General features: G+C 44.2%; 2 protein-coding genes across 3 annotated transcripts; both read right to left on the bottom strand.

Moving 5' to 3' along the window:
* Positions 1-385: 385 nt before the first annotated feature.
* On the bottom strand, positions 386-22467 carry Supv3l1 (Suv3 like RNA helicase). Of its 2 annotated transcripts, XM_041656433.1 has the most exons (15): positions 22155-22467; positions 20479-20556; positions 19793-19900; positions 17052-17166; positions 15204-15372; positions 13758-13869; positions 11516-11593; positions 9750-9841; positions 7946-8126; positions 7730-7823; positions 6077-6296; positions 4295-4375; positions 3706-3882; positions 1858-2006; positions 386-837 (listed from the first exon to the last, which is right to left on the bottom strand). In XM_041656433.1, exons 1-15 carry the CDS (start codon positions 22429-22431, stop codon positions 423-425), a joined length of 2346 nt encoding a protein of 781 aa, XP_041512367.1. In that variant the 5' UTR covers positions 22432-22467; the 3' UTR covers positions 386-422. The 2 variants fall into 2 exon arrangements, with proteins under 2 accessions (XP_041512367.1, XP_041512368.1); XM_041656434.1 differs by lacking the exon at positions 22155-22467 and having other exon boundaries at positions 19793-19899; positions 20479-20542.
* Positions 4429-4879, bottom strand: LOC121451002 (cytochrome c oxidase subunit 7B, mitochondrial). The gene has a single exon (XM_041656436.1). The coding sequence runs from the start codon at positions 4804-4806 to the stop codon at positions 4564-4566; it is 243 nt and encodes an 80-aa protein (XP_041512370.1). The 5' UTR covers positions 4807-4879; the 3' UTR covers positions 4429-4563.
* Positions 22468-23036: the final 569 nt, after the last annotated feature.

Raw genomic sequence — 23036 nt, 5'->3', positions numbered from 1 at the left:
TTCAGAGTCACACTGCTTCCACGCTAGCCCACACACTGTGGTTACAGCAGCGCACTAGAGACACAAGCGTCCTTGCCCTGCTTTTCAGCTTCTAGAACAATCTCTGGTAGTGGGTGTAATAGCACTGTGTGCCACAGAATTCCACCTGTGACATCCTCAGAAACAGGCCCCAAGCTGATATGTGCAGGATTTCTGGAACAGTGGTGTCTCAGGGCTGCTCTACGAAAGGCCACTATGAACACGTAGGAAAAACCTTGAAGACGCTCTATTTTAAAGGTTGGAATAAGTACTTTTGATGGCTTTAGGAATTTACTGTTCTATGAAAAAAAAAAATAGTGCAGATGCCCACAATCCTATCACAGGCAATGAATGCCATGTGCATAAGGATTTAAAATTGATTTTTATTTGCAAAATTAAAAAGCCTAATCAGAGTTGGGGTCCTTTTTCTTTCTTCTTGTCCCTGCCTTTTCTCTGCCATGTTCGGGCTGTTGCGTCAGCCACTCTTTCTGGAGCTGCTTCAGCATGTCTGCAGTGAGGAGTCCCTGCTGCACCAGCCTGGAAGCAAGGGGCAGCTCGCTGGCACCGGAGCTGAGTGGCTCTGCAGCTTTACCCCCTGCACTTTTGGTGCCACGTGTCCTTTTTGCTGGGCTCTTTAAGGTTCCTGACAACTGTGACTTGTTCCCTGACTGTGAGCTCTCCAAATTCAAAAGCTTGCGTGACTCAGAAAGTTTAATCAGTTTGGTGATGTTGTGTACACCATCTTGGATAATGACATCCAGTTCTTTCTGGAGATTTCGAACAAGGCTGGAGTCTGGAAACATATCCATGAATCGGTAGCTGGGAAAAGAACAAAGAACATTAGAGCAACAGCTCTGAGCCAGCAGCAACAACCTACACACATTCTAGAGCAAAGCTTCTCAGCATTAATGCACAAGCTAAGACTGGAATCCTGGGTAAAATGCATGATCTGGGCTGCGGAGATGACTCAGAAGGGAAGGTGATTGATTCACAAACATGGTGACCTGAGTTAGAGTCACAGGGCCTACCTAAAACATGGAAGTAGAAACTCCACAAAGTTGGCATCTGAAACAAAATGCACTCTGGCATGTGCATTTCCCACCTACCCCTATCATACAAACATGTACACACACACGTACACACACACACACACACACACACACACACAGAGCAGTACTTTTTAAAAAGTATTTTTTATTTATTATGTATACAATATTCTGTCTGCGTGTATGACTACAGGCACCAGACCTCATTACAGATGGTTGTGAGCCACCATGTGGTTGCTGGGAATTGAACTCAGGACCTTTGGAAGAGCAGGCAATGCTCTTAACCACTGAGCCATCTCTCCAGCCCCCATTTTACTGATTTGTTTTGTTTTGTTTTGTTTTTGTTTTTCTGAGACAGGGTTTCTTTGTAGCTTTGGAGCCTGTCCTGGAATCAGCTCTTGTAGCCCAGGCTGGCCTCAAATTCAGAGATCTGTCTGCCTCTGTCTCTCGAGTGCTGGAAATAAAGGCGTGTGCCACCACCACCAGGCTTAGAGAACTAATATTTTTTTGATGAGAATTTAATTCTAGATAGAGCGGAGGTTCTTTACTTCTGAACAGCTCCCAAGGGATCTTACACTTTCATTAGCAAGGGTCTAGTCAACATCCTCATTAGGTTAAGTATTCCTGAAGTCTTTTCAGAAATAAGTATAAACCAAACTCAAGCACCTTCAAAAAAAATAGAAAGTACCCACCAATTACCTCTACCTTAAAAGAGTAGAAACTCACTCACAAAACCCTTCATTTGCCCCATGAGTTAGAAAATTAAGAGGATAGAAAGGAAAAGGGTTGGTACCTTAGCCACAGGTAGAGATCAAAAACATCATGGACAGCTTCAAGATCCATGAGGTCTTTAATATTCTTAGGTGGAAGCAAAGGCCACTTGATATACCGGCGTAACCACGCAAAGGTCAGGGGCTCATTCCTGCTGAACTGCCTGGCAAACTGAGAGCAGAGAACAAAGTTTGGTAACAACCAGAATCCTCTTAGGTCTAATTAGAAAGAAAAAGGAGGTACAACCTGTTAACTGTGGCTGTTTCAAAAGACAAGCTGGTTTCCTTCATGCTTGACACTTTCCTACATTTTAAAAAACATTTACTACTTTATAAGGGTTTATTTAGTTCAGACAAGGTCTTTTTCAAGCCAGGCTGGCCTCAAAATTGCTACCTAACCTAGAGGCCTTGAATTCTTTTTTTTTTGTTTTTTTTTTTTTTTTTTTTTTTTGTTTTTTGAGACAGGGTTTCTCTGTAGCTTTGGAGCCTGTCCTGGAACTCCCTTTGTAGACCAGGCTGGCCTCGAACTCACAGAGATCCGCTTGCCTCTGCCTCCCGAGTGCTGGGATGAAAGGCGTGCGCCACCACCGCCCGGCCCAGAGGCCTTGAATTCTTGATTCTCTTGCCTCCACCTGGGCACTGGGGTTATGGAACTGTGCCACCATGTTCAGCTTAAAAATATTTATTGAAAATAAAAATGGGCCAGCAAGATTGACTCCTTGGGTAAGAGCACTTGGTGATAAGCCTCATGGCCTGAGTTCAGACCCCAGAATCCACATGGTAAGAGAACTGATTTCTCAAGACCACCATGCTAAGTGGCACCCAAGGCCATCAGCAGACTGAGCTCCTCATAGTTCAGGATGGGATGAGGTAGCAGAGCAGGAAAACCCTCCAGATTTCCCAGCTCCCAACAGAAGGTCTAAGCAATGATAACTTGCATTCTTCCAGGGTCTTTCCTCTCTGGCAGAGGCTCCTGCTTTATTGGAATTGTTGTCTGGTGAATGGTGTAAACAGGACCAAGGCTACAGGAAGCAGCTCCAGTCATGTGAGCATACAGTAGCTGAAGATTACCCACAACCTCCCCCTTATTCCAGTTCTCCCACCAATGACATACTTCTGGGAAAGTACCTAAACACAGACCTCTAAGGCACACTGTTAAGAGATAAGGAAAAAGCAAGTTGCAAAATAATTCATTATAACATTTATGGGAAAACACCCACAAAACGGAACTGGAATTCCTACAGGTACGTGCATGAAGACAAGATACCATGTGAAATAAACTCTAATAGCAAGTGTTCCAGAGGCCTGAGATTGGGGATGGCAGACAGTGTTAACCTTTCCATAATGTGTTAATTTGGTATAACAAATATGTGTGTATTATTTACATAATTTTACAATAACTTACAAAGTAAACTCAGTAACAGATTTAATTGAAATCGAGCTGCTAAACATAATGTTAAGGCCTATGGTAGAGATGGCAAGAAGTCTGGAGAAGAGTTTAGCGGCATGAGGTGAGCACTCAGGATGGAGCACCAGGCAGTTCAGTTTCTAGAATCCTGTGCTCCTCACAAGTCACACCACAGCCCAGTGCAATGGATGAGAAGGAGAGGCGCAGCCCTTACAGTTAAGGAAGTGAGCACCACTGCTACACCAAACCCTAGCCCCTGCAAGTGTGTCAGCTTCTTCACAGTGGCCACCATCCAGGCCCAAATACAAGGCAAGGTTATCCTTCAAAAATTACCAAGTCACTTTATATTTCAATTTTCGGAAAGTTTCCTATATTTGGGGTACTCTCCCAGGTGGACAAAGTATGGTTTGGAGGGAAATAGGTCAACCAGAAACAACCCAACGGCATAGAGCTAAAGGCATACCTGTAACAGGGACGAGCAGACAAAAGGCTGTTTCTTGTTGATGGGGGCTGTGCAGAACACATACCTCACCCGTAGACTTAGTGGAATATGCTGGATCAGCTCTGCAGAGAACTTAAAATCATCCATATTGCAGACAAAATAGTGTCCATCAACTTGTGCAAAGTCTACAAAAATATCCTGGGGGAAGATAAATATGAAATTACTGGACCACCTGGATGTGAATTTCCCCCTGGATGTGAATAAAGAACTCAGGTCCACAAAAGACAACCTCTTTAATCCCCAGCGACCTCAGGAGAAGCGTGCTTCATACTGCTCTCTGAAGTTAGGATGTTTCTCCCATGGTCTTCCTAACCTGCATTTCTTTTTGAGACAGAAGCTCACTATGGCTCCCTGGGCCCGAGCACCAGGCTTACAAGTGTGCACTGACACTCTCAGCACTCCCAGACTTTGGAGGTTTTCATCAGCAGTATAAATTTCATGGACACCAACTGCACAAAAGCAGACTACCCACTCCTGTCCATGTCGTGAGCCAGTACCGACATGGTTGTCAACAATTTTAGAAGAAAACATTAAAAGAGCTTCCACCTACTATGAGGTTGGACAACGTGGTCTCAGGGAGATGGTAGGCAAACATTTCGATCTGCTCAGCAGTTGGGTGGAGACCCGCTGCCTGTAGAAGACAAGATAATCGTAAGCTGAGTTCCCCCTCTTCATCTTTTTTTTTTTTTTGAAGGTTTCAAAGGTACTTTATTTTTTCTTCAATATGCCATATTATAGGGAATACATGATTCTTTGACTTGGCATCACTTATTGATTGGTTTTGAAATAATTCCTTCATTATTGCACCAGCTGGCATGACTACTGATCTCTCCATTCCTTGGGGGTGACTCTGCCAACAGGTGACAGGTTCCATTCTATTCCAATTTGTGTTGCTGTATATGTCCATGCAGAAATACAGAAGAGGCCTCCAGCTGCTAATATAGCATTTCCATATTTGTCGTGGAAATTAGGTGTCCGCTTCTGATGGCTGTGTCTTGCCACCACTTGCTGAATACTTCGAACTTGGAGACGGCTTAGTGCGTTTTTGGCTAAGGGCAACATCGCGGAAAAGATGGAACTACGGTGACGACCGGTGCTGCCTCTGTGCAGATTCGACCCAGCTACCCTTGCAAAGCCCCCTCTTCATCTTTTGAATGGCATTTTCTTCTTTTGAAACAATGTCCCACATTAGGCTAATTTCTTATCAAACAAGTCCCATGCCAAGAATTTCAGTAATACAGAGAAAAAGACATGACTATTTTATATTTACTGTAACTAGAAAAGCTAATAGGACTATTTAATGAAAATGGCAGATATGTAGCCTTCTGCTATGTTTTAGTCAGAGTACTAGAATATGTATTTGACAGAATAACAAAAATGCCTTTGAGGATGAAACAATTTTCCTAATTCTAGTTCTTTCTAGGGAATAAAAAAGAACAAGGAGACCCCAGCTACTTCACCATGGGCAACAGAACATGAGAAACATCTGCACTGGAGATCAGCTGGCTTCTTATATACTGAAGTGTTAAGCAATGCCCACAGCGAGTGTGAGGACAAGGGAGAGAGGTGGAGGAAGAAGAAATCAAAAGATGCAAGCCCCAAACGTCACATTAAGTCCAGAAATGAGGTACACAGGAAGGAAAGGGGCTGAGTATCGAGTGCCCAGGAGCCATCCACTGAGGAGCAGAAGTTAGGCCACCTGCCTTCAGCCCATCACCTCCCATACAATTCCCTTTATATCATCTACTGACAAGTAAGCCACTAACGTGAATTTCTAGAAACGTAAAATTATTAAGTTAGCTTGCTTTAAAATATGATCCAATAACCACATATTGAACTCAGCCCTTACTTGCCTCCAACTGTGTAACTCAGGCTAAGTTTTTCCTCTAGTCAAGATTCAGCTAGTTCTCTACTTTATGACTCTGTGCACCCACAGCAGGAAAAATCAGGCCAACTAAACCTGCTGAATCTGGATCTTTCGCTTGTATACAGTTCTCTCTAAGAGGTATGGATGCCTCTCTAACATACTAGAGGAAAGGTGTGTGTGTGTGTGTGTGTGTGTGTGTGTGTGTGTGTGTGTGTAGCTGAAGCTGGAGTTACAGACAGTTATGAGTTACGTGGCATGGGTGCTGGGAAGCACTCTCGGGTGCTCTGCAGAAACAGTGTACACTCTCGATGCTGAGGATATACTCTCTCCAGCACCAAGGAGAGCTTTCTTGACATGGTTTCCCCAGCTCAAGCTGCCCTTCTGTTTCCCCGCATTTGAGGCAAGAGACTAGGGAAGGAGCGGCTGACCTGCATGCAGCAGGAGCAGTTACATGTTAAGTCTTACCTGTATAGGCTCCACAGGTCTGTTCAAAATCTCCTTCAATAAAGCCAAGTCCTCTCCGTGCATTGTTGTGACCTCTCCCTCTTTAAAGTGTGAGCTGAACCGGCCGGCTCTGCCAGCAATCTGCAGAGCTTGGGAGGTGGTGATTGGCTCTAGTTCTTTCTCTCCCTTTTCATTGATGCTGGGCTTTATAAGGGAGTAAAAAATAATTCTCCTTATGCTCCTGAAATAGAAATAAAAGTGACCCCATAGACTATACACGGCCCTGTCACTTGGGTCTTCACAGATGTGCTCAGTCCAACTCTCGTTTAAGTCAAATGGAGCTGGATAGACAGCTCAGCAGTTAAGAGTACTGGCTGCTCCTCCAGAAGACCCCAGAGTTCTATTCCCAGCACCCCCATGGTGGCTCACAATCATCTGCAACTCGAGTCCCGGGGGATAAGACACCTCCAATTGTACCACACACACACAAGAGTGTTGTGTAGAAATACATTAGGCAAATACCCATACACGTAAAATTAAAAAAAAGTTTTTCCCCTCTCTGCACAGTCTTTGACTTTCTGGGAACTTACTACGTAGACTAGGCTGGTCTACATATTGACCAATGAGTTCCAGGGCAGCAAGGGCTGTTACACAGAAAAACAAACAACAACAACAAAGACAGTCTCATTTGTAGCCCTGGTGGCTTACACCTCAGTAAGTAGCCCTCTTGAATTTGGGATCTTCCTGTCTAGGGTTATAAGTATACATTACCATGGCCAACTCTCAAGCAAGATGTCTGAATAACTGTGTGTATTTACTTACAGTCACCCTTTGAGAGGGCTAATTGTATGATATTCAAATTATTAAGCTAAAGAAAACGACACCAAATAAAGTGCTCTCATACTGCTACAGGTCAGCTGTGCTGGGAACAGTGTGGCCCAGGCCTCCAGTCCCAGGTACTGAAGCTGAGGCAGAGAGACTGGCTGAGCCCAGAAGTCTGAGGTCAGCCCGGGCAGTGTCGTGACACCAACTGAAGGGATGGCTCAGTTGAGGAGCTTTGGCTGCTCTTGTAAAGGACTGGAGCTCCATTTCTATACCTACCATACCTACATGGTAGCTCACAGTGACTATCGCCCCAGCTCCAGAGGTTCTGGCCCCTTCAGTACTACACACATGTGATGCACATACACAAGTAAAACACTCGTAGATCAGACAAAAATTTTAAATCCTTTTCAAAAATCAAAACAAACAAAAAAGACAAACTGAGTGGTAGCCAAGAGTTCAAGGTCAGTGTGGCCTGGGCGACCTGGTAAGACTGTCCAAAACACACACACAGGTAGCTGCCAAGAACCTTTAGTAGTAGTCTTAACAGTCTGGCCACTTTCACTATCTAAAGATAGTAAGTGCCCCACACTGGAGGGTCACATACCGTATGACTGAGAAACCTAAAATAAAGCAAGGGAACAACTGATTTGCCCTAGTAGGGGGTGCTCCAAACCCCAGTGTTCTGTGGTAATTCTCTTTTATTTCCCGAACAAGTATAAAAAGATAAAGCTTAAATCTACATTAATTCTAATCGATTAGAAAACTGAAAAAAAAAATAATAACCCAACCAAACAACAACAACAAAAAACCTAAATCTAACTCACTGTTTATTATAAACAAATTACTTACAAATTAAGTCCCATGCCAATTGCATCTGTAGCTACCAGGATTTTGCACGGATCACTGGGATCATTAAACTTTCTTGCTTGAGCAAGTTTGGTCCCTAGAAGGAAAAGTTCATGTATGTTAATTCCATCTTTCTTACTATGCTTTCTAAACATATCTCCACCTAAATAGAAGACGTAAGAGCTTCTACACCCCGTCACAGCGAAGGCCAATTATTACCAGGTGGGAGGCTGCCATAGATAACAGCGGATTCCAGTCCCCGAATTTCAATCTGTCGGCTCACAGAATAAATATCATTCTTGCTAAAACAGACAATGCAGTCCCCAGGCCGAAGGTTATCTAAAGACTCTAGTGCATGATCTAGCACGGAAATGGGGGTGAGCCTTTCATAGTTGTGAACCTGCAATAAAGACATACACAGAAAAGGAACACAGTCAAGTCAGTGCCAGGTCACTGGAAAGCTTGCAAGATGAGATAGATCTTTTCTGCCTTCTGTGGTCAGTTGCAGACAGGACCCAGTGCAGCGAAGTGCAGGATTTGAATCTGGTATTTCCCCCCCTGCATTCTACTCTATCTCCCTCAGAGACAGCATAAAAGTGTTACAGGTCAACTTAAAGCATTTCTACATCTCTATAAAAGCTAACCTTCACTGTCACCACAGACACATATCTCTGGGTGTGCCTTATGACAGTGTTTGCCAAAGGGTGTAACAGCAGGAAATACCCACCTTAAATGTGAGTAACACCATCCCATGGCTGGGGCTTGGAGAGGATAAAAAGCAAAGCTGGCTGAGCACCTGTGTCTGGCTCTCTGCTTCTGACCCTGCAACTGTGAGAACAAAAGAAGCCCTTCCTTCTTTCCTGCAACTACTTCATCGATTTGCCACAGCAATGAGAAGAGTATCAGATACAACCTTACAGTCTTATTAAGAAATTCTGAATTCGGGGCAGTTTCTAAAGGAAACTAGTGTCTCCCTACTCCACATCTGCAAAATGGGCACAAATTAGATGTGGCAATTACATAAATAACAAAGGCTCCAACGTGAGATACAGAGGACTGAGAACACTCAAGCTTAGGCTGAGCCCAAATAGTCTGGTTCACTTAGCTCTAAAGAGACTTAAAGTCCTGAGCTGTGGATGAAGCTCTGTAGTGGAGCATGCGTAAAGCCCTTGGACCCACTACAAGAAAGTAAACAAACAAACATTTCTGGCTCAGTCCTCCAAAGACTTCATGGAAATTAAAAGCTGAGTGTGTAGGCAATGCCTATAATCACAGTACTCAGGGAGCTAAAGCAGAAGACTGCATTTAAGGCAGAAACAACAACAACAACAACAAAACAGCCTGGCCTTGCCCCCAAAGAATCTCCTACCCACACTGTTGGAAGACACAGGGCCAAGGCTTCACCATCAGAACCTCACATTATGAAGGTTAATCTCATATATATACACATACATATAATATATGTATATGTATGTGTATATATGTATATGTATATATATATATATATATACATTTAAGAGCCGGTCAGTTATAGGAAAATACAGATTTACTTTTTCCTAAACTGTTTTTAATCTTTCTTTCTTTTCTTTTTTTGGTTTTTTAAGACAAGGTTTCTCTGTGTTGTTTTGGAGCTAGTCCTGAAACTAGCTCTTTTTTTTTGGTTTTTTTTTTTTGGAGACAGGGTTTCTCTGTAGCTTTTGGAGCCTGTCCTGGAACTCCCTATGTAGACCAGGCTGGCCTCAAACTCAGAGATCCGCCTGCCTCTGCCTCCCGAGTGCTGGGATTAAAGGCGTGCGCCACCACCACCCAGCTGTTTTCAATCTTTCTTTAAAAAATACTTTTTAGACTGCATAAAAATAAGGGGTCTCCTCATGCCAACCTCACATACACTGTGGTACTTGCGCACGGTGTGTTCAATATGTAGCTAAGTGCTGACTTTGCAAGCTGAGCACTCACAGGAGCCAATGGCTAAGTGCCCTAGGCTCTTGGGCATAGCCCATGGGAAAGCAGTCCAGTCTCTTACCTCTACCTCCTCACCAGTTGTGTACAGAAGCTCAGTGACCAGGTCAATAGCAGCAGATTCTCCGCACAAATGGACTTCCTCAGCACAGAGTCCTGTAAAAGCACACACAGATTTACATTGCTCTGTCTCTTTCTAATGCCATTGTAATTGTCCAACGTTTTCAGTCTCTCTGACCCAAGCCTTCTTTGTATGGGGCAAAGATGAGGCCAGTTTTATATTTTTCCCCCTGAGACAGGGTTTTTCTGTGTAGCTTAGGTGCCTGTCCTGAAACTCGATCTGTAGAGTAGTATAGAGCAGGTCTCAAACCGCCTGCTTCTGCTTCCGAGTGCTGTTAAAGGTGTGCACCACCACTGCCCGGCTCAGTTTTATAAATTTATAGGCCTTTGAATTGCTGCAAATAAGGCTGACGGGGTGAGGCCAAGCAGGACTGGAGGCTGGGACTCTGATGCTTAATGACGGGTGTTAGTTCTAGGCCTGTCTTCTTCAAGTTGGAACTCCACGGAAGCTGAGGTGCTTCAAGGGGTGATGGGGGCCAGTGAGCAGAAACAGCTCCTCCTCAGCTCCACGCTGTCCTACTGTCACCTACTGCCCCACAGGCAAACTCAGGGTCCAGCTCTTTGCTCTCAATCTGAAAATGCCTACCCTACAGCATCCTAGGTCAAAACTCAGTTCTAGCTAAGTATGGTGGGCTAGGCTATAATCCCAACACTTGACAGGCTAGGGCAGGAGGAGCTCAAAATCAGCCTGGGCTACAGAGTGAGACCCTGTTTGAAAAGAGGAAGAAAATTCACTTCAGAAATCAGGCAATACACAAGGCATGGTGGTGCACACCTTTAATCCCAGCAACTGGGAGGCAGAGGCAGGTAGAGCTCTGTGAGTTTGAGTTAATCTGATCTACAGAGTGAGTCCACAAGACAGCTGGGGCTACACAGAGAAACCCTGTCTCAAAAAACAGAATCAAAAACAAACAAACAAACAAACAAAAATCAGGCAATAGACATTTGTAGCCTATGAACCTGAAGAATTCCACTTCTAGGCTCCACCCTATAAAACAAAAACAAATCAAAGGTAGAAAGCTACATCATCAATAACCCTACTACAGCACTGTTAGTGATGAGGAAAATGCTTAGCATCATGAAACAAACGCAGTACCACTTTTCAGCAGATAATATCCAGACACATTCATTTGTAGATTATGAACAAGAGAACCAGAAAAAAGCAAAGTTCTGAGTACCACATGCATTAAAAACTGACATGAACCATACCAAGACATTAACAGTGACTGTAAATACGGCAAGACAAACTTTCTTTCCTTTTCCTTAAGGTAGCCCAGGCTGGCCATGAACTTGCTGTGTAGTTCACGATGATCCCCTCCTCCTCCCAACTGCTAGGATAACTGGAATGTTCAATCATACCCAGTTTATGTAATTCTGGGAATCAGACCCAGGGCGTCATGCATGGCCTGATGCAGGTCCTCTACAAATGAACTGTGTCCCCATACTCAAACTTTCACTGTTTTTGATGCTAAGGATTAAACTCAGAGCCCTCCCATGCTAGGATAGTGCTCTACCACTGGGTTATATCCTCAGAGATTCAAAAATTTCTATTTGTGTTATTTGGTTGTGTTAATTTTATAACTCATAAACTGGATTTTTTTCATTCTTAGAGTAATATTTAAATAATATTAAAGCTTATATCCATGACTTTCTGCTTAACTTTTCTCAGAAGGAGAGGCAGCAGCTGGCTGGAGCAGTAAGAACACTCACCTAGCAGTGCTCTGGTCCAGGCCCATCCTCTGCCTGAGTCTCTAATCATCTGAATCTCATCGATCACAGCCACTTCATCTTAAAACAAAAAGTCACCATGAGCAATAAAACCACTTAAACTGTAACCCCAGCCCCTCACCAGCGTCATTACCATGGTTTACTGGGTGCATCTTTTCTAGAAGGCTTTGTGCCTCTACACTTTTTGTTCCTCCAAAGAGTTTGTCCTTCTTAAGAAACTTATGAGGGTGGGACCAGGACCTATTCCTAGTGCTTGAACTGGCTTTTTGAAGCCCATTCTCTTTGGAGGGATACCTTGCTCAGTCTAGATATAAGGGGAGGACCTTGGTTCTGCCTCAAAATATGCCAGACTTTGTTGACTCCCTTACCCTCTCTGAAGAGTAGATGGGGTGGAGTGGGGGAAGGATAGGGAGAGCAGGAGAAGGGGGGGGGAATGGGAACTGGGATGGGTATGTAAAATGATAAAAGATAGTTTAAAAAAAGAAAAGAAAAAGACACTTAAGAGGTTATCTCCATTTGACAGGAAAGTACACGGAGGCCCAGAGAAGTTACACAGTATGTGTAGGGATGAGACTCAAACCCAAGCCACTTCGTTCTCAACACCACACTCAGAGCCACTCTCCTCCACTGTCTTCATCTGTCCCACCTCTGTAACCCCAGACACACCCTGCTAATTGCCTAATACAAATGACCACATCAGACTGCAGACAGCTTGATGGGTAACAGAGGGTACTTTCAGAGGACCTGGATCTGATGCCCTCTTCTGAACTCTAAGGGCACTTGTGTGCACAAACACACACACACACACACACACACACACACACACACTTAAAAATAAATCTTAGCACAGCATGGTAGGACATGTCTTTGATCCAGCAGTAGAGAAAAAGAGACAGGCAGACCTCTATGAGATTGAGAGAAACCCGGTCCATACAGCAAGTTCAGGCCAGTCAAGACAACAGTCTCACAAACAAACAAACGACCACATCTACACAGTGGCAGAGGAGAAGACAGGCACCTATGTTCCCAGGGGTGAGGAGTGGAGAGCCTTTCAGTGACTCAAGAAGCTTTCCATGAACAGCTCTCAAGAGCATCAAGTGCAGGGGATGGAAGGATCCCTCAGGCCAGCGGGCTCGGCTCATGCACGAGGGTTTTAAGCCCATCGTGGAAAGCAAAGTACTACCTGGTGTCTTTCCTCATGCACAAACACTTCTAACCACGCTACACTGGTTCTACAAGCCACTTTCATTTCCCTCCCAAAATACCGAGGAATTGAGAACAACAAAGAAGGCTAATTTATACTGAAAACCAGATTAAAAATTACTCATCACATCACAACATACAAACAGGCTAAAAATTGGGAAGTAGAGAACCTATAATTTGTGTGTGCTACTTGCACTTAAAGTGTATGACTTTTACAACACACTGAAAAATGTAAACTATTTAATCAAGCATTGATTTTGAAAAGAAAAGCAAGCTGTTAGTAAAAACCCTATGATCGATCCTTACTATATTTAACATAGTTACCTGATGCATACTATACAGTAACAACTAACAAAATCTGAAGACTAGCAGAGACTCGAGAATATACACCACGGGTTAATTAAAAGTCACCATTTGGAGACAGGTGGGATTAAAACATTACATACACTTTAGCATCTTAAAAATGAAGCCAGAAGTCCATTAATGCATTGTATACAATACAGACTTTTTTCACAACTGCAGAACCTAGGGCAAGTGCTCTACCACTGAGCTACATTTCAGACCCATGGCAAAATTTAATTAAACTAAATATTCCTTAATAGGGAAAATGCAGAATCTTTGCCATAAAAAAGAGTACCATGTAACAGTTTAAATATATATGTATATAAATACATATACACACACACACACACATCCAGACTAACCAGACTATGTCTGACTTTTTTTTTTTTTGAAAACAAGGTCTCATTACACAGCCCTGGCTATTTGGAACTCATTATGGAGATCAGGCTGTCCTGGAATTCCCAGAGACCCATCTACCTCTGCTCAAGTGCTAGGATTAAAGTGCTGGGATTAGATTTCATCCAAGACAAAGGACAACAAGCATTCAGAAGAAAGCATGACGAAGTTTACTGTAAAGCGCTAAGTATTTAGTGTACTATCTTCTAGATTTGTAACTTTGTCATCCTAGGCTGTATGTTCTAGGTTTAACTACACCGATTCCCGAGCAGCATATACATACAGGGAGTTGTGACACTGCACATCTCCACAGTACAAGAGACGTGGGCGGCTTGCTTCCCCTCAGGGTCAACCGTCTGCCGCTCTTCACCTGTCACCAAGTCACACGGGACACCCTGGAAGAAGAAACCCAGACTCATCTGACTTGAAAATGGTGTTTAAAGCATTTCATTCCACTACTATCAAACTTATTCAAATAGCTGAATAAAATATTCCCAATGCTTATTTACACCCACATATCCCTACTTTGCTGTACAGCTTAGATAAATCTGGAGAAACGTCCAATCAGAAGAACCCTCAGCAGAGAAACTATAGTGGTTCCCCTGTTTCCTGAGACATAGTCTCTAGTAGGCCAGGCTGGCCTCAAACTCACTATGCAACCACATATGATTCGAACTCCTGCTCCTCCTGCCTCCACTTCCTACATCCTGGGATTGCAGACATGCACCAAGGCTCCCAGCTAATAGTCTGGCTCTGCTGCTTGTTTCCTTTCATAGCTGTAGGTAACCCTACATGGGTCCTCTGAAGGAAAGCAAAAACTCTTAACCAGTACAGCCATTTCTGCAGATTAAAACACTTGAATTTGAATATGGATTAAATATTAAATAATAGTCTATTCTTACAGATAAATATTCTATAGTTATGTTAATGAAAAAACAAAAACAAAATACCAACCAGGTCTTTGTTCTGAAGACAAACATCTAAAATGTATGGCCAAAGTATTATGTATACAAAAAAAGTAAAAGTAATCTCTTTTTAAAATGCAGAATAAAAATTATCTAAACAAAACTGGAAAACCATCATGTCATACCATAGTAAGACAATAAAAAATAGCCCATTTAGTGACACAATGCTCAGACCAAAGGGCTTTGGTCCAGTTTTGAAACCGTGGCTCTAGTCCTGATCAGCTCACAGCATCTAAGTCTGATCCAAACACTGGGGAGCACTGTGAGAAGCCAAGGAGCACTTCAGAGGGAAGCTCAACTCCTGATGGTTTTTCTTAAAAAACCAAATAAATGTTAAAAGAAAAAAAAGGGGGGAGATGAAACACCTAAGAGATGGATGTGGGCTCCTTATCACGGACTGCAAGTTTCTCTACCTAAAATATCCAGCTCTATGTGCGCGGTGTTCTTTGATGTTCTCTTGGTTTTCTGGGACAGGGGCTCCCTACGTAGCCCAGGCTTGCCTCCTGCCTCCACATTCCAAGCGCTGGGACCACAAGCCTTGCATAGCATTTTTTCTGAACTAAGCACACAGCACGCTGGTGGCATGTCAGAGTCCTGCTGCTCTTCCTCCCGCAGCTGTATAGGGCACCACCACCTCTTACGGCTGATGGCTTCTCAGTACGTGACACAGACGCTTCTGTAGCAGTGAATTACTGTGTGCTCTTCCCCACCCCCACCTCACAGAGGAAAGCTATCAAGGAAATGAGTGTTGGTATTATACTAACAGCAGCGTTACTCTTCTCAAAGATCTCGTGGGCCAGCAGTTTCAGAGGGCCGCAGTACACTCCAGATCTTGCAGACAAGTACCTCTGGATTGCATGGTAAGTCTTCCCACTGTTGGTGGGGCCTGAGTGGAATATTATCTTCCGTTGTATGGCTCTGGCTTCTGGGTACCTAAAACATGAACAGACAAAGAGCTTAATTCTACCAACCTCAGAATCCATTCTAGCAGACAGTCTTTGAAAAACTCAATGAACAGATAAATAACCACATCAGGAATGGCACTTACTGGAGGACAAAATCCCGAATGCAAGTGAATGTTTTGGAGACCTCAAGGTTCTGAAAATGAGTTTAAACTGGTCCCATAGATAAGCTGACATCATTCCCACAACTCTGAAGATCAGACCCCAAAGCAGATCTCCCCAGGCCTTCAATTTCAGTTCTTCTGACTATGGTAACTGAGTCTCTGCTTCTGCCACGTGGACTGACTGGCGGGCGAGGAGATATGTGCTTCCACCACATGAAAAAACAAAACTGGGCAAAATACTGCAGCAACTCTTTGGGGCAGAGAAAACAGGCCGTGAGGACTAGACCCTGATGTAAGGGAACACTGGCAACGATCTCCTTACATCCCACCAGGACACTGAGACTGAACCCAAGCAAAGGACAACAGCTGCCCTGAACAAGCTAGAGATCAGACTTAGGTAGCTGCAATGTTTTTTTAAAGACACAGTTTTATGTAGCCTAGGTTGGCCTCCAACTTGCTATTTAGTCAAGAATGACTGAGTTTTCTTTCTTTCTTTTTTCTCCTTCCTTTTTTTTTTTGGGAGGCAGGGACAGGATCTATCTATGTAGCCCTGGCTATCCTGGAACTCTCTATGTAGACCAGGCTGGCCTCAAAATCAGAGATCCTCCTTCGTTTCCTGAGTGTTGGGACTAAAGGTGTGCACTACTACGACAGCAACTTTGAATTCTTTTTTTTTCTTTTTTAAATATTTATTTATTTACTTATTATGTATACAATATTCTGTCTGTATGTATTCCTGCAGGCCAGAAGAGGGCACCAGACCTCACTACAGATGGTTGTGAGCCACCATGTGGTTGCTGGGAATTGAACTCAGGACCTTTGGAAGAGCAGGCAATGCTCTTAACCTCTGAGCCATCTCTCCAGCCCCTGCAACTTTGAATTCTTAACCCTCTGCTCTAGCTCCCAAATGCTGAGATTACAGGCATATACCGCCATGCCTGGCTTTATGCAGTGCTGGGAATCAAGTCTAGAGCTTTGTCCCGCTCAATTGATCTATCAATTGAGCAAAATCTCCAAACTGGATTTTAGCAGCTGGAATTTGAATGGCAGAGGGCAGAAAAGATAAAAAGAGTGGGAGCCCCGAAGTCACCATGTGCAGTGGGAAGAGAGGGTCTGTGGGGTTCTGGCTAAGGCTGGGCTAGAACTATGTAAGGTGAGAACTGGCAGGGTTTAAAGAGCAGCCCGCAGGATTTGAGCGTCCGGAGCGTCTCAAAGGCGTCACAGTGCTGAGATGCTGCAGCTCCAACATCCAGGCAGTCGGCCAAGACATCTGGACTACAACATAGAGCAATTTTGCAAAAAAAAAAAAAAAAACAAAAAAAAAACCTTTATCTGAAATCCATCCTAAGAAAACCATAACTCAAGCTCTATCAGAATGAAAGGGACACACCAACAAAATGTCTGACAGAATTAATTCCTTTGTGATTTTATTTTGCTTTCAGGAAAAACAAAATGTAGACTCTATAATTTATTATAAAACAGAAGCATCAACATTAGTTTCCCCAAATGAGGAAATCCCATATCAGTAAGCACAACAAGAACTAACCAGTTGGGTGGTATCCTCAAGTCACTGATTTTACGGAGATCTTCCTTGCAGTCCAGTACAGGAAATATCTGTTTGGCATGTCTTAAGAAAAATGGAAATAAATCGTCCACGTGGGCTGTAAAAGAGCATAGTGCGTGAGCATACTAGCTCTGCATGAATATTCAAAACTGAACCTCAAACTTGCAGTCCTCCCAGTTCAGACCCCACTGCTACAGAAACCATTTCTTCCTTCCTTCCTTTTTTTTTTTTCCAACACAGAGATTTTCTGTGCAGCTGTAGGTGTCCTGGAACTAGCTTTGTAGACCAGGTTAGCCTTGAACTCACAGAGATTTGCCTGCCTCTGCCTCCTGAGTGCTAGCATTGAAGGTGTACAACACCATGCCCAATAGAAACCATTTCTTTTGAAGGAGGTGAGTTGGACACAGCCAGGGCTGCAGAGCAAGAGGCCCCATCTTTCTCTGGAACCCCACTTTCTATTCCCTCTTTCTCCAAACTTCACTACTTTTCTGGCAAAACAAAAAACTAGCTGCCAACTACCATGCTCCACGCTCTAACTCTCCAGTATAAATAAGCAAAGGTTAACACAGTGGGGAAATAAACTGAAAATAAAGAGCCTGGACATACATTAGAGAGACGTGTACTTTTCTTTTTTTTTGAAATGTCTTGGGTAAAATGGCTGTTGGGGCTTGAACCCAGAGTTTTGTACATGCTAAGCCTGTGACCAAACCCTGAGCTACACATCCACCCTAGCTCAAGACATTGTTTTAATAAAGATTTATTTATTTATTATGTATACAGCATTCTACCTCCATGTACGCTTGCATGCCAGAAGAGGGCATCAGGTCTCATTATGAGATGGCTCTGAGTCACCATGTGGTTGCTGGGAATTGAACTCAGGACTTCTGCAAGAGCAGCCTGTGCTCTTAACCTTTGAGCCATCTCTCCAGCCTTTTTTTTTTCCTTTTATTTTTTTTTTCCTTTTAATTTCAAAGACCAAAGAAAACCACACCTTAGTGACCATGAGAGGAAAGTAGAGTGTGTGTCCCATTTGGCTGTGTGTCAGGTTCTCCCTCAGTGCCACAATCTTAGAGGACAGCACAGCTCTTTCCTGACTTATATACCCTTGATGATTTGGAAGAAATGCAGACAGTAGGGAATACCAGACCCTGACACCTACAGGAAACTGAAATGGAAACTGCCTCTAGACAGACATGGGCCCTGTAAAATGAGGGCATCTCCAATTCAGTACAATTTCACCAGCTCCGGAATTACGGTCTCAAAGTCTAAGCATCAAATACATTTAACACTATAATTAAGAGCCCAAGATACCTGTGGAAATCAAACAATAATGTTCCTAATTTACTTTTTGTTTTAAGGCCCAGGCTGGCCTAGATCTCAAAGAAATCCTGCCTCAGCCTCCAGAGGGACAGGACTAAGAGAGCCACCATACCTAGTATTTTGTTTTTCTTTTAAGACATGAACTTTATAAAGCACGCTCTTTAATATATTCTTAAATTTCTCATGGCTTAAGAGAAGGCTCGGTGCACACAAGTGTTGACTGTGCAAACATTCAACCTGAGTTGAGACCCTGAGTACAGATCCACACACACACCTAGAAGGCCGGACAAGGCTGCCAGCACTTCTCTAGCCCCAGCTTTGGAAGGGAGAGAAGCAGGGAGACAGGAGGATCTCTAGGGCTTGACAACCACCAGCCCAGCTCTAGGTTTATGAAGAGCCAGTGATAGACTGGATCCTGTTGCCTTCCTCTAGTCTCTGTACGAGTACCCAAAGGAGCACACAGGTACACACACACACACACACACACACACACACACACAAAATCACTCATTTAAAAATTCTCAGTAGGCTGGAGCGATGGCTCTGTGGTTAAGAAACTGGCTGCTAATCCAGAGGACCCAAGTTTGATTCCCAGCACCCACATGGCAGCCCACAAGCATCTACAACTCCAATTCTGGGGGATCTGATACCTTCCTCTGGCCTCTGAGGGCACCACATATGTGATGCACAAACATATGTGCAAGCATAACACCCATACACATAAAATTAAAAATTTTTAAAACATCCTGTAGCTGGGTGGTGGTGGTGCACACCTTTAATCCCAGCACTCAGGAGTCAAGAGGTAGGTGGAGCTCTGTGAGTTGTACAGAGTGAGTCCAGGACAGGCTCCACAAGCTACACAGAGAAACCCTGTCTCGAAAAAAACAAAAAAACAAAAAGGAAAAGAAAGAAAAAAACAAAAGCAAAAAGACAAACACCCAGGCTAGAGAGATATCTCAGAGGTTAAGAGCACTGCCTGCTCTTCCACAGATCCTGAGTTCAATTCCCAGCACAGGTGGCTCACAACCATCTGTAATGAGATCTGATACACTCTTCAGGTTGTACAGGCATGCATGTAGGCAGAACACTGTATACATAATAATTAAAATAAAAAAAAAGAGAAAGAAAGAAAGAAAGAAAGAAAAGGGAAAAAAACCCCGTTAAGCAGGCCAAGGAGATAGCTCAAAAAGGAAAGATATTGTCAGACAATCCTAGAAACCTAAAGCTAGAAGAGAACAGAGTCCCAAAAATTGTCCTCTGACCTCCAGCCAAATGAGTGCCACGGCGTACACACACACACACACACACACACACACACACACACTCTTCTTCCCCCAACTCTATCTCCCTCCTCCCTCTCACACATACAAAGTAATTTTTAAAAATAATTCTCTAGCACTTGCCTGCACTGAAGCAGATGTCATTCAAGACAATGTGGATGTCCACATCCAGAGAATGAGATTGCATAATGTAATTTCTGAAGCTTATGAAAGCTTGGTGGAAGAGACGGGCTGTGGAAAACATGAAATCAAAGCATACAAGACTCAGTTTCTACTTCGCTCTCAATACTGAAACATATACACATTGCAGCAAGCTCTCCAAGAGTCTATTACCGTTTGGTTAGCACAGCTGGTTTACTACAAACTGGGCTGAAGAAAACACTAAGCAGAACACCGTGGCAGGCTGAATATGCAGCTCCTGCACTGTGCAGTCTGGCTTGCAAGCTGGGCTGCAGATCACCAGAAAGCAAGGAGAGAGACTTTTCTTAAGACTACGAGTACATAGTATGACTACATATAACAAAGTACAAAGGAAATGTATCAACTCTATAAAGATGTTATTGGCAGAGCTGGAGAGATAACTCAGTGGTTAAGAACACTGACTGCTCTTCCAGGGAAACAAGGCTCCATTCTCAGTAGCCACATGGTGGCTCACAACCATCGCTAACTCCAATTCCAGGATTTCCAATACTGTCCTCCATGGGCACTGCATGAATGTGGTACATAGACAGACATATATGCAGGCAAAAGATACATATAAAATGATAAAGATGATTAAAATAAATGTTAAAAAATGTTGTTGACCTTACCATCAAGTCCATAGTCAGCACTCAGTTTTTGGATTTCTTGCCTCTTATAGAACTTGTCTAAGACCTTCTTTACTTCATCTAAAAGAAAGATATAAAAGTTTAACATCTGTTTCCAAGTTTAGACACATACACAAAAAGCAAAAAGAATTTGAAATCATAGCACGAAAGACAGTAGCCTCAGGAATGCTACAAGAACGTGACACTCTGAGCTGATGCCTCCTGGTGAGGCCATGTGCAATGGAGTGTAAGAAAAACAACAGAAAAAACAACAGGAGAGCTGTGCTACACCACAGACACACGGAGAGAACCAACTCCACAGAGTGGTCCTCCAACCTCCACCTGCGCCCAAAGCTCCCAGAGCAGCTAGCACTTCCTAGAAGAGGTGAACCCTTCTGGTGTCCGAGGCAGATGTACCGCACTGCTAGGAGTAGTGTCAGCCATGGTAGCTCATGCCAGCAATCAGTAACAGTCTCCCGTCTGAGAACAGCCTGGGCTTCTTTTGAGGAGAAAAAGGGTCAAGGGGGAGGAAGGGAAAAAAAGAGAAGTACTAGTGGGGCAGGAGGTGGTGCAGGCCTTTAATCCCAGCACTCGGGAGGCAAAGGCAGGTGGGTCTCTGTGAGTACAGAGCTACTTCCAAGACGGGCTCCAAAGCAACAGAGAAACCCTGTCTCTAAAAACAAACAACACACACACACACACACACACACAGAGAGAGAGAGAGAGAGAGAGAGAGAGAGAGAGAGAGAGAGAACACTACTATTTGTTGAGCTTGGCAAGTGCTCTGTCCCAGGGCTATATCCTTGAGCTCATTTAAAAACAAACAAATCTTAATTTTGAAACAGGATCTCTTTAAGTTGCAGTTGCTGGTTTGGAACTCAACTCTGTAGCCCAGGATGGCACTGAACTTGCCATTCTGCTGCCTCAGACTCCCAAGATGAAGTCTATATTTTAAAGTCATAGTAGGACACACCGATTTTGTTATTAAAGGCAGTTGCTTAAAAGTCGTTCCTGGATAGCTTGTGCCCAGAAGGCCTGTGGTGTTCCTTCATTCAACAAAAATGTCATTCAGTTGGAGGAAACTTTTCACCCTCCTAATCATACAGTGGCAAAAACCATCCATATAATCTGAAGGCCCAGCCCGTTCCACTGAAAACAATTACACGCTTGTCAAACTCACCCACACCTAGTTGGTAGGACAAAAAACCCACTGCCACCCAGTAATGCTAAGTCTTTTTTCTTCATCTCTGGAGCCTGGACCGGTATGGGTATTTATTACTTTTGGCAAGGACACTTTTATCAACTTTTATCTTGTATTTACCTGCCGGTCGACCTCGTGGGAAAAATTTTTATTGAGAAATCGGGATCTGAGACTCGTCGTCTTGGCAACAAGACGGCATCTTAACATTGTTAGACATCTGCGTCCAGTCAATGGCAAAGAATTCTGAAAGTCCTCACTGCCATCCCTTCACGCCCTCTACGGACCCGAGGAGAACAAGCGGCGCATCACTTAAATTTTTCTTAACCCTCTCAATCCAAGAGATAGAGTTTAACCACTCAGAGGAGGGACGGGAAGGGTCAATGTCCCTATAAAGGGAGGTAAGAATAATTAGTTTGCACTGCACCCTGCAGGCCCGACCCTCAGCACTGCCGCTTCACCCGGCGGCTCCAAAACTCACTCTTGTCCAGAGGCCGAGTGAGCTCCGCGCCCACGTCGCCGTCGGCGCTGGGACCCTGAGGCTTCACTGTCAGAGGAACGAACAAGGACGTGTTCGGGGCTTTGGAGCCACCAGAGGCAGAGGAGGAGGAGGAGGCGGCCAGGCAGGGGACGCGTCCTGGAGCCCCGGGGAAAGGCCCCACGAGGGCGCGAAGGGCGGAGCAGGTGGCCGCCCGAGACCCAGCCCCGCGCCCCGCCGGGAGCCGAGCCCACAGCAGGGCACACCGAGGAAAGGACATCGAGACCACGCAGCTCTACCCCGAGCCGGGAGAAGCCCGGCGACTGGGCACTGAACAGTGACGCACGTTGGGAGCCCGCAGAGCGAAAGGACCCAGAGCGGGGTAGGGCTGTCCCAGAGCGCGCCTAACCACAAAGGAGATGTAAGTGCCGGAAACTCGCTCTCTTCAAGAGAGAATAACATCTGTAGGGTACAACCGAGGAAACGAGTGTGCATTCTCTCACTCTTTCGAAGGCAATTGGCAGTAGCTTTCTCCAAGGAAGGGAAAATAGTCAGGCATGTTTAGGGATGCCACAGATGAGCCGAGGGAAACCTTGCAGCGTCGTCACGTGATCAAGCTGGCCCCTGCGGTGAGCCAGCCTTCAGCTGCACGTGGCTTTAAATGCTAAAGTGTACGTCTAAGAAAATTGGTGCGTTTTTATCTTTAGTTTCTTGGTAGGATGACGTTAAAGGACAGAGCTTGACCTGTTACTGATCAAGACGGGTTTCAGAGACCTTTCGTTTACTTAACGACAGTTAAGTCCTTGTATGGCATGTGCGTCGCTCCTCGGTGCTAGGACTCGATGATGCTAGACATTTGTCTCACCACTGAGCTACAGGACTTAA

This window comes from Microtus oregoni, unplaced genomic scaffold (genome assembly GCF_018167655.1).
Source record: "Microtus oregoni isolate MIOR12 unplaced genomic scaffold, Mior012 000007F_ref0000211, whole genome shotgun sequence".
In the NCBI taxonomy this organism is placed as follows: domain Eukaryota; kingdom Metazoa; phylum Chordata; class Mammalia; order Rodentia; family Cricetidae; genus Microtus; species Microtus oregoni.
The sequence above is the reverse complement of the archived record's forward strand: the minus strand, read 5'-3'. Positions and strand labels throughout refer to the sequence as shown.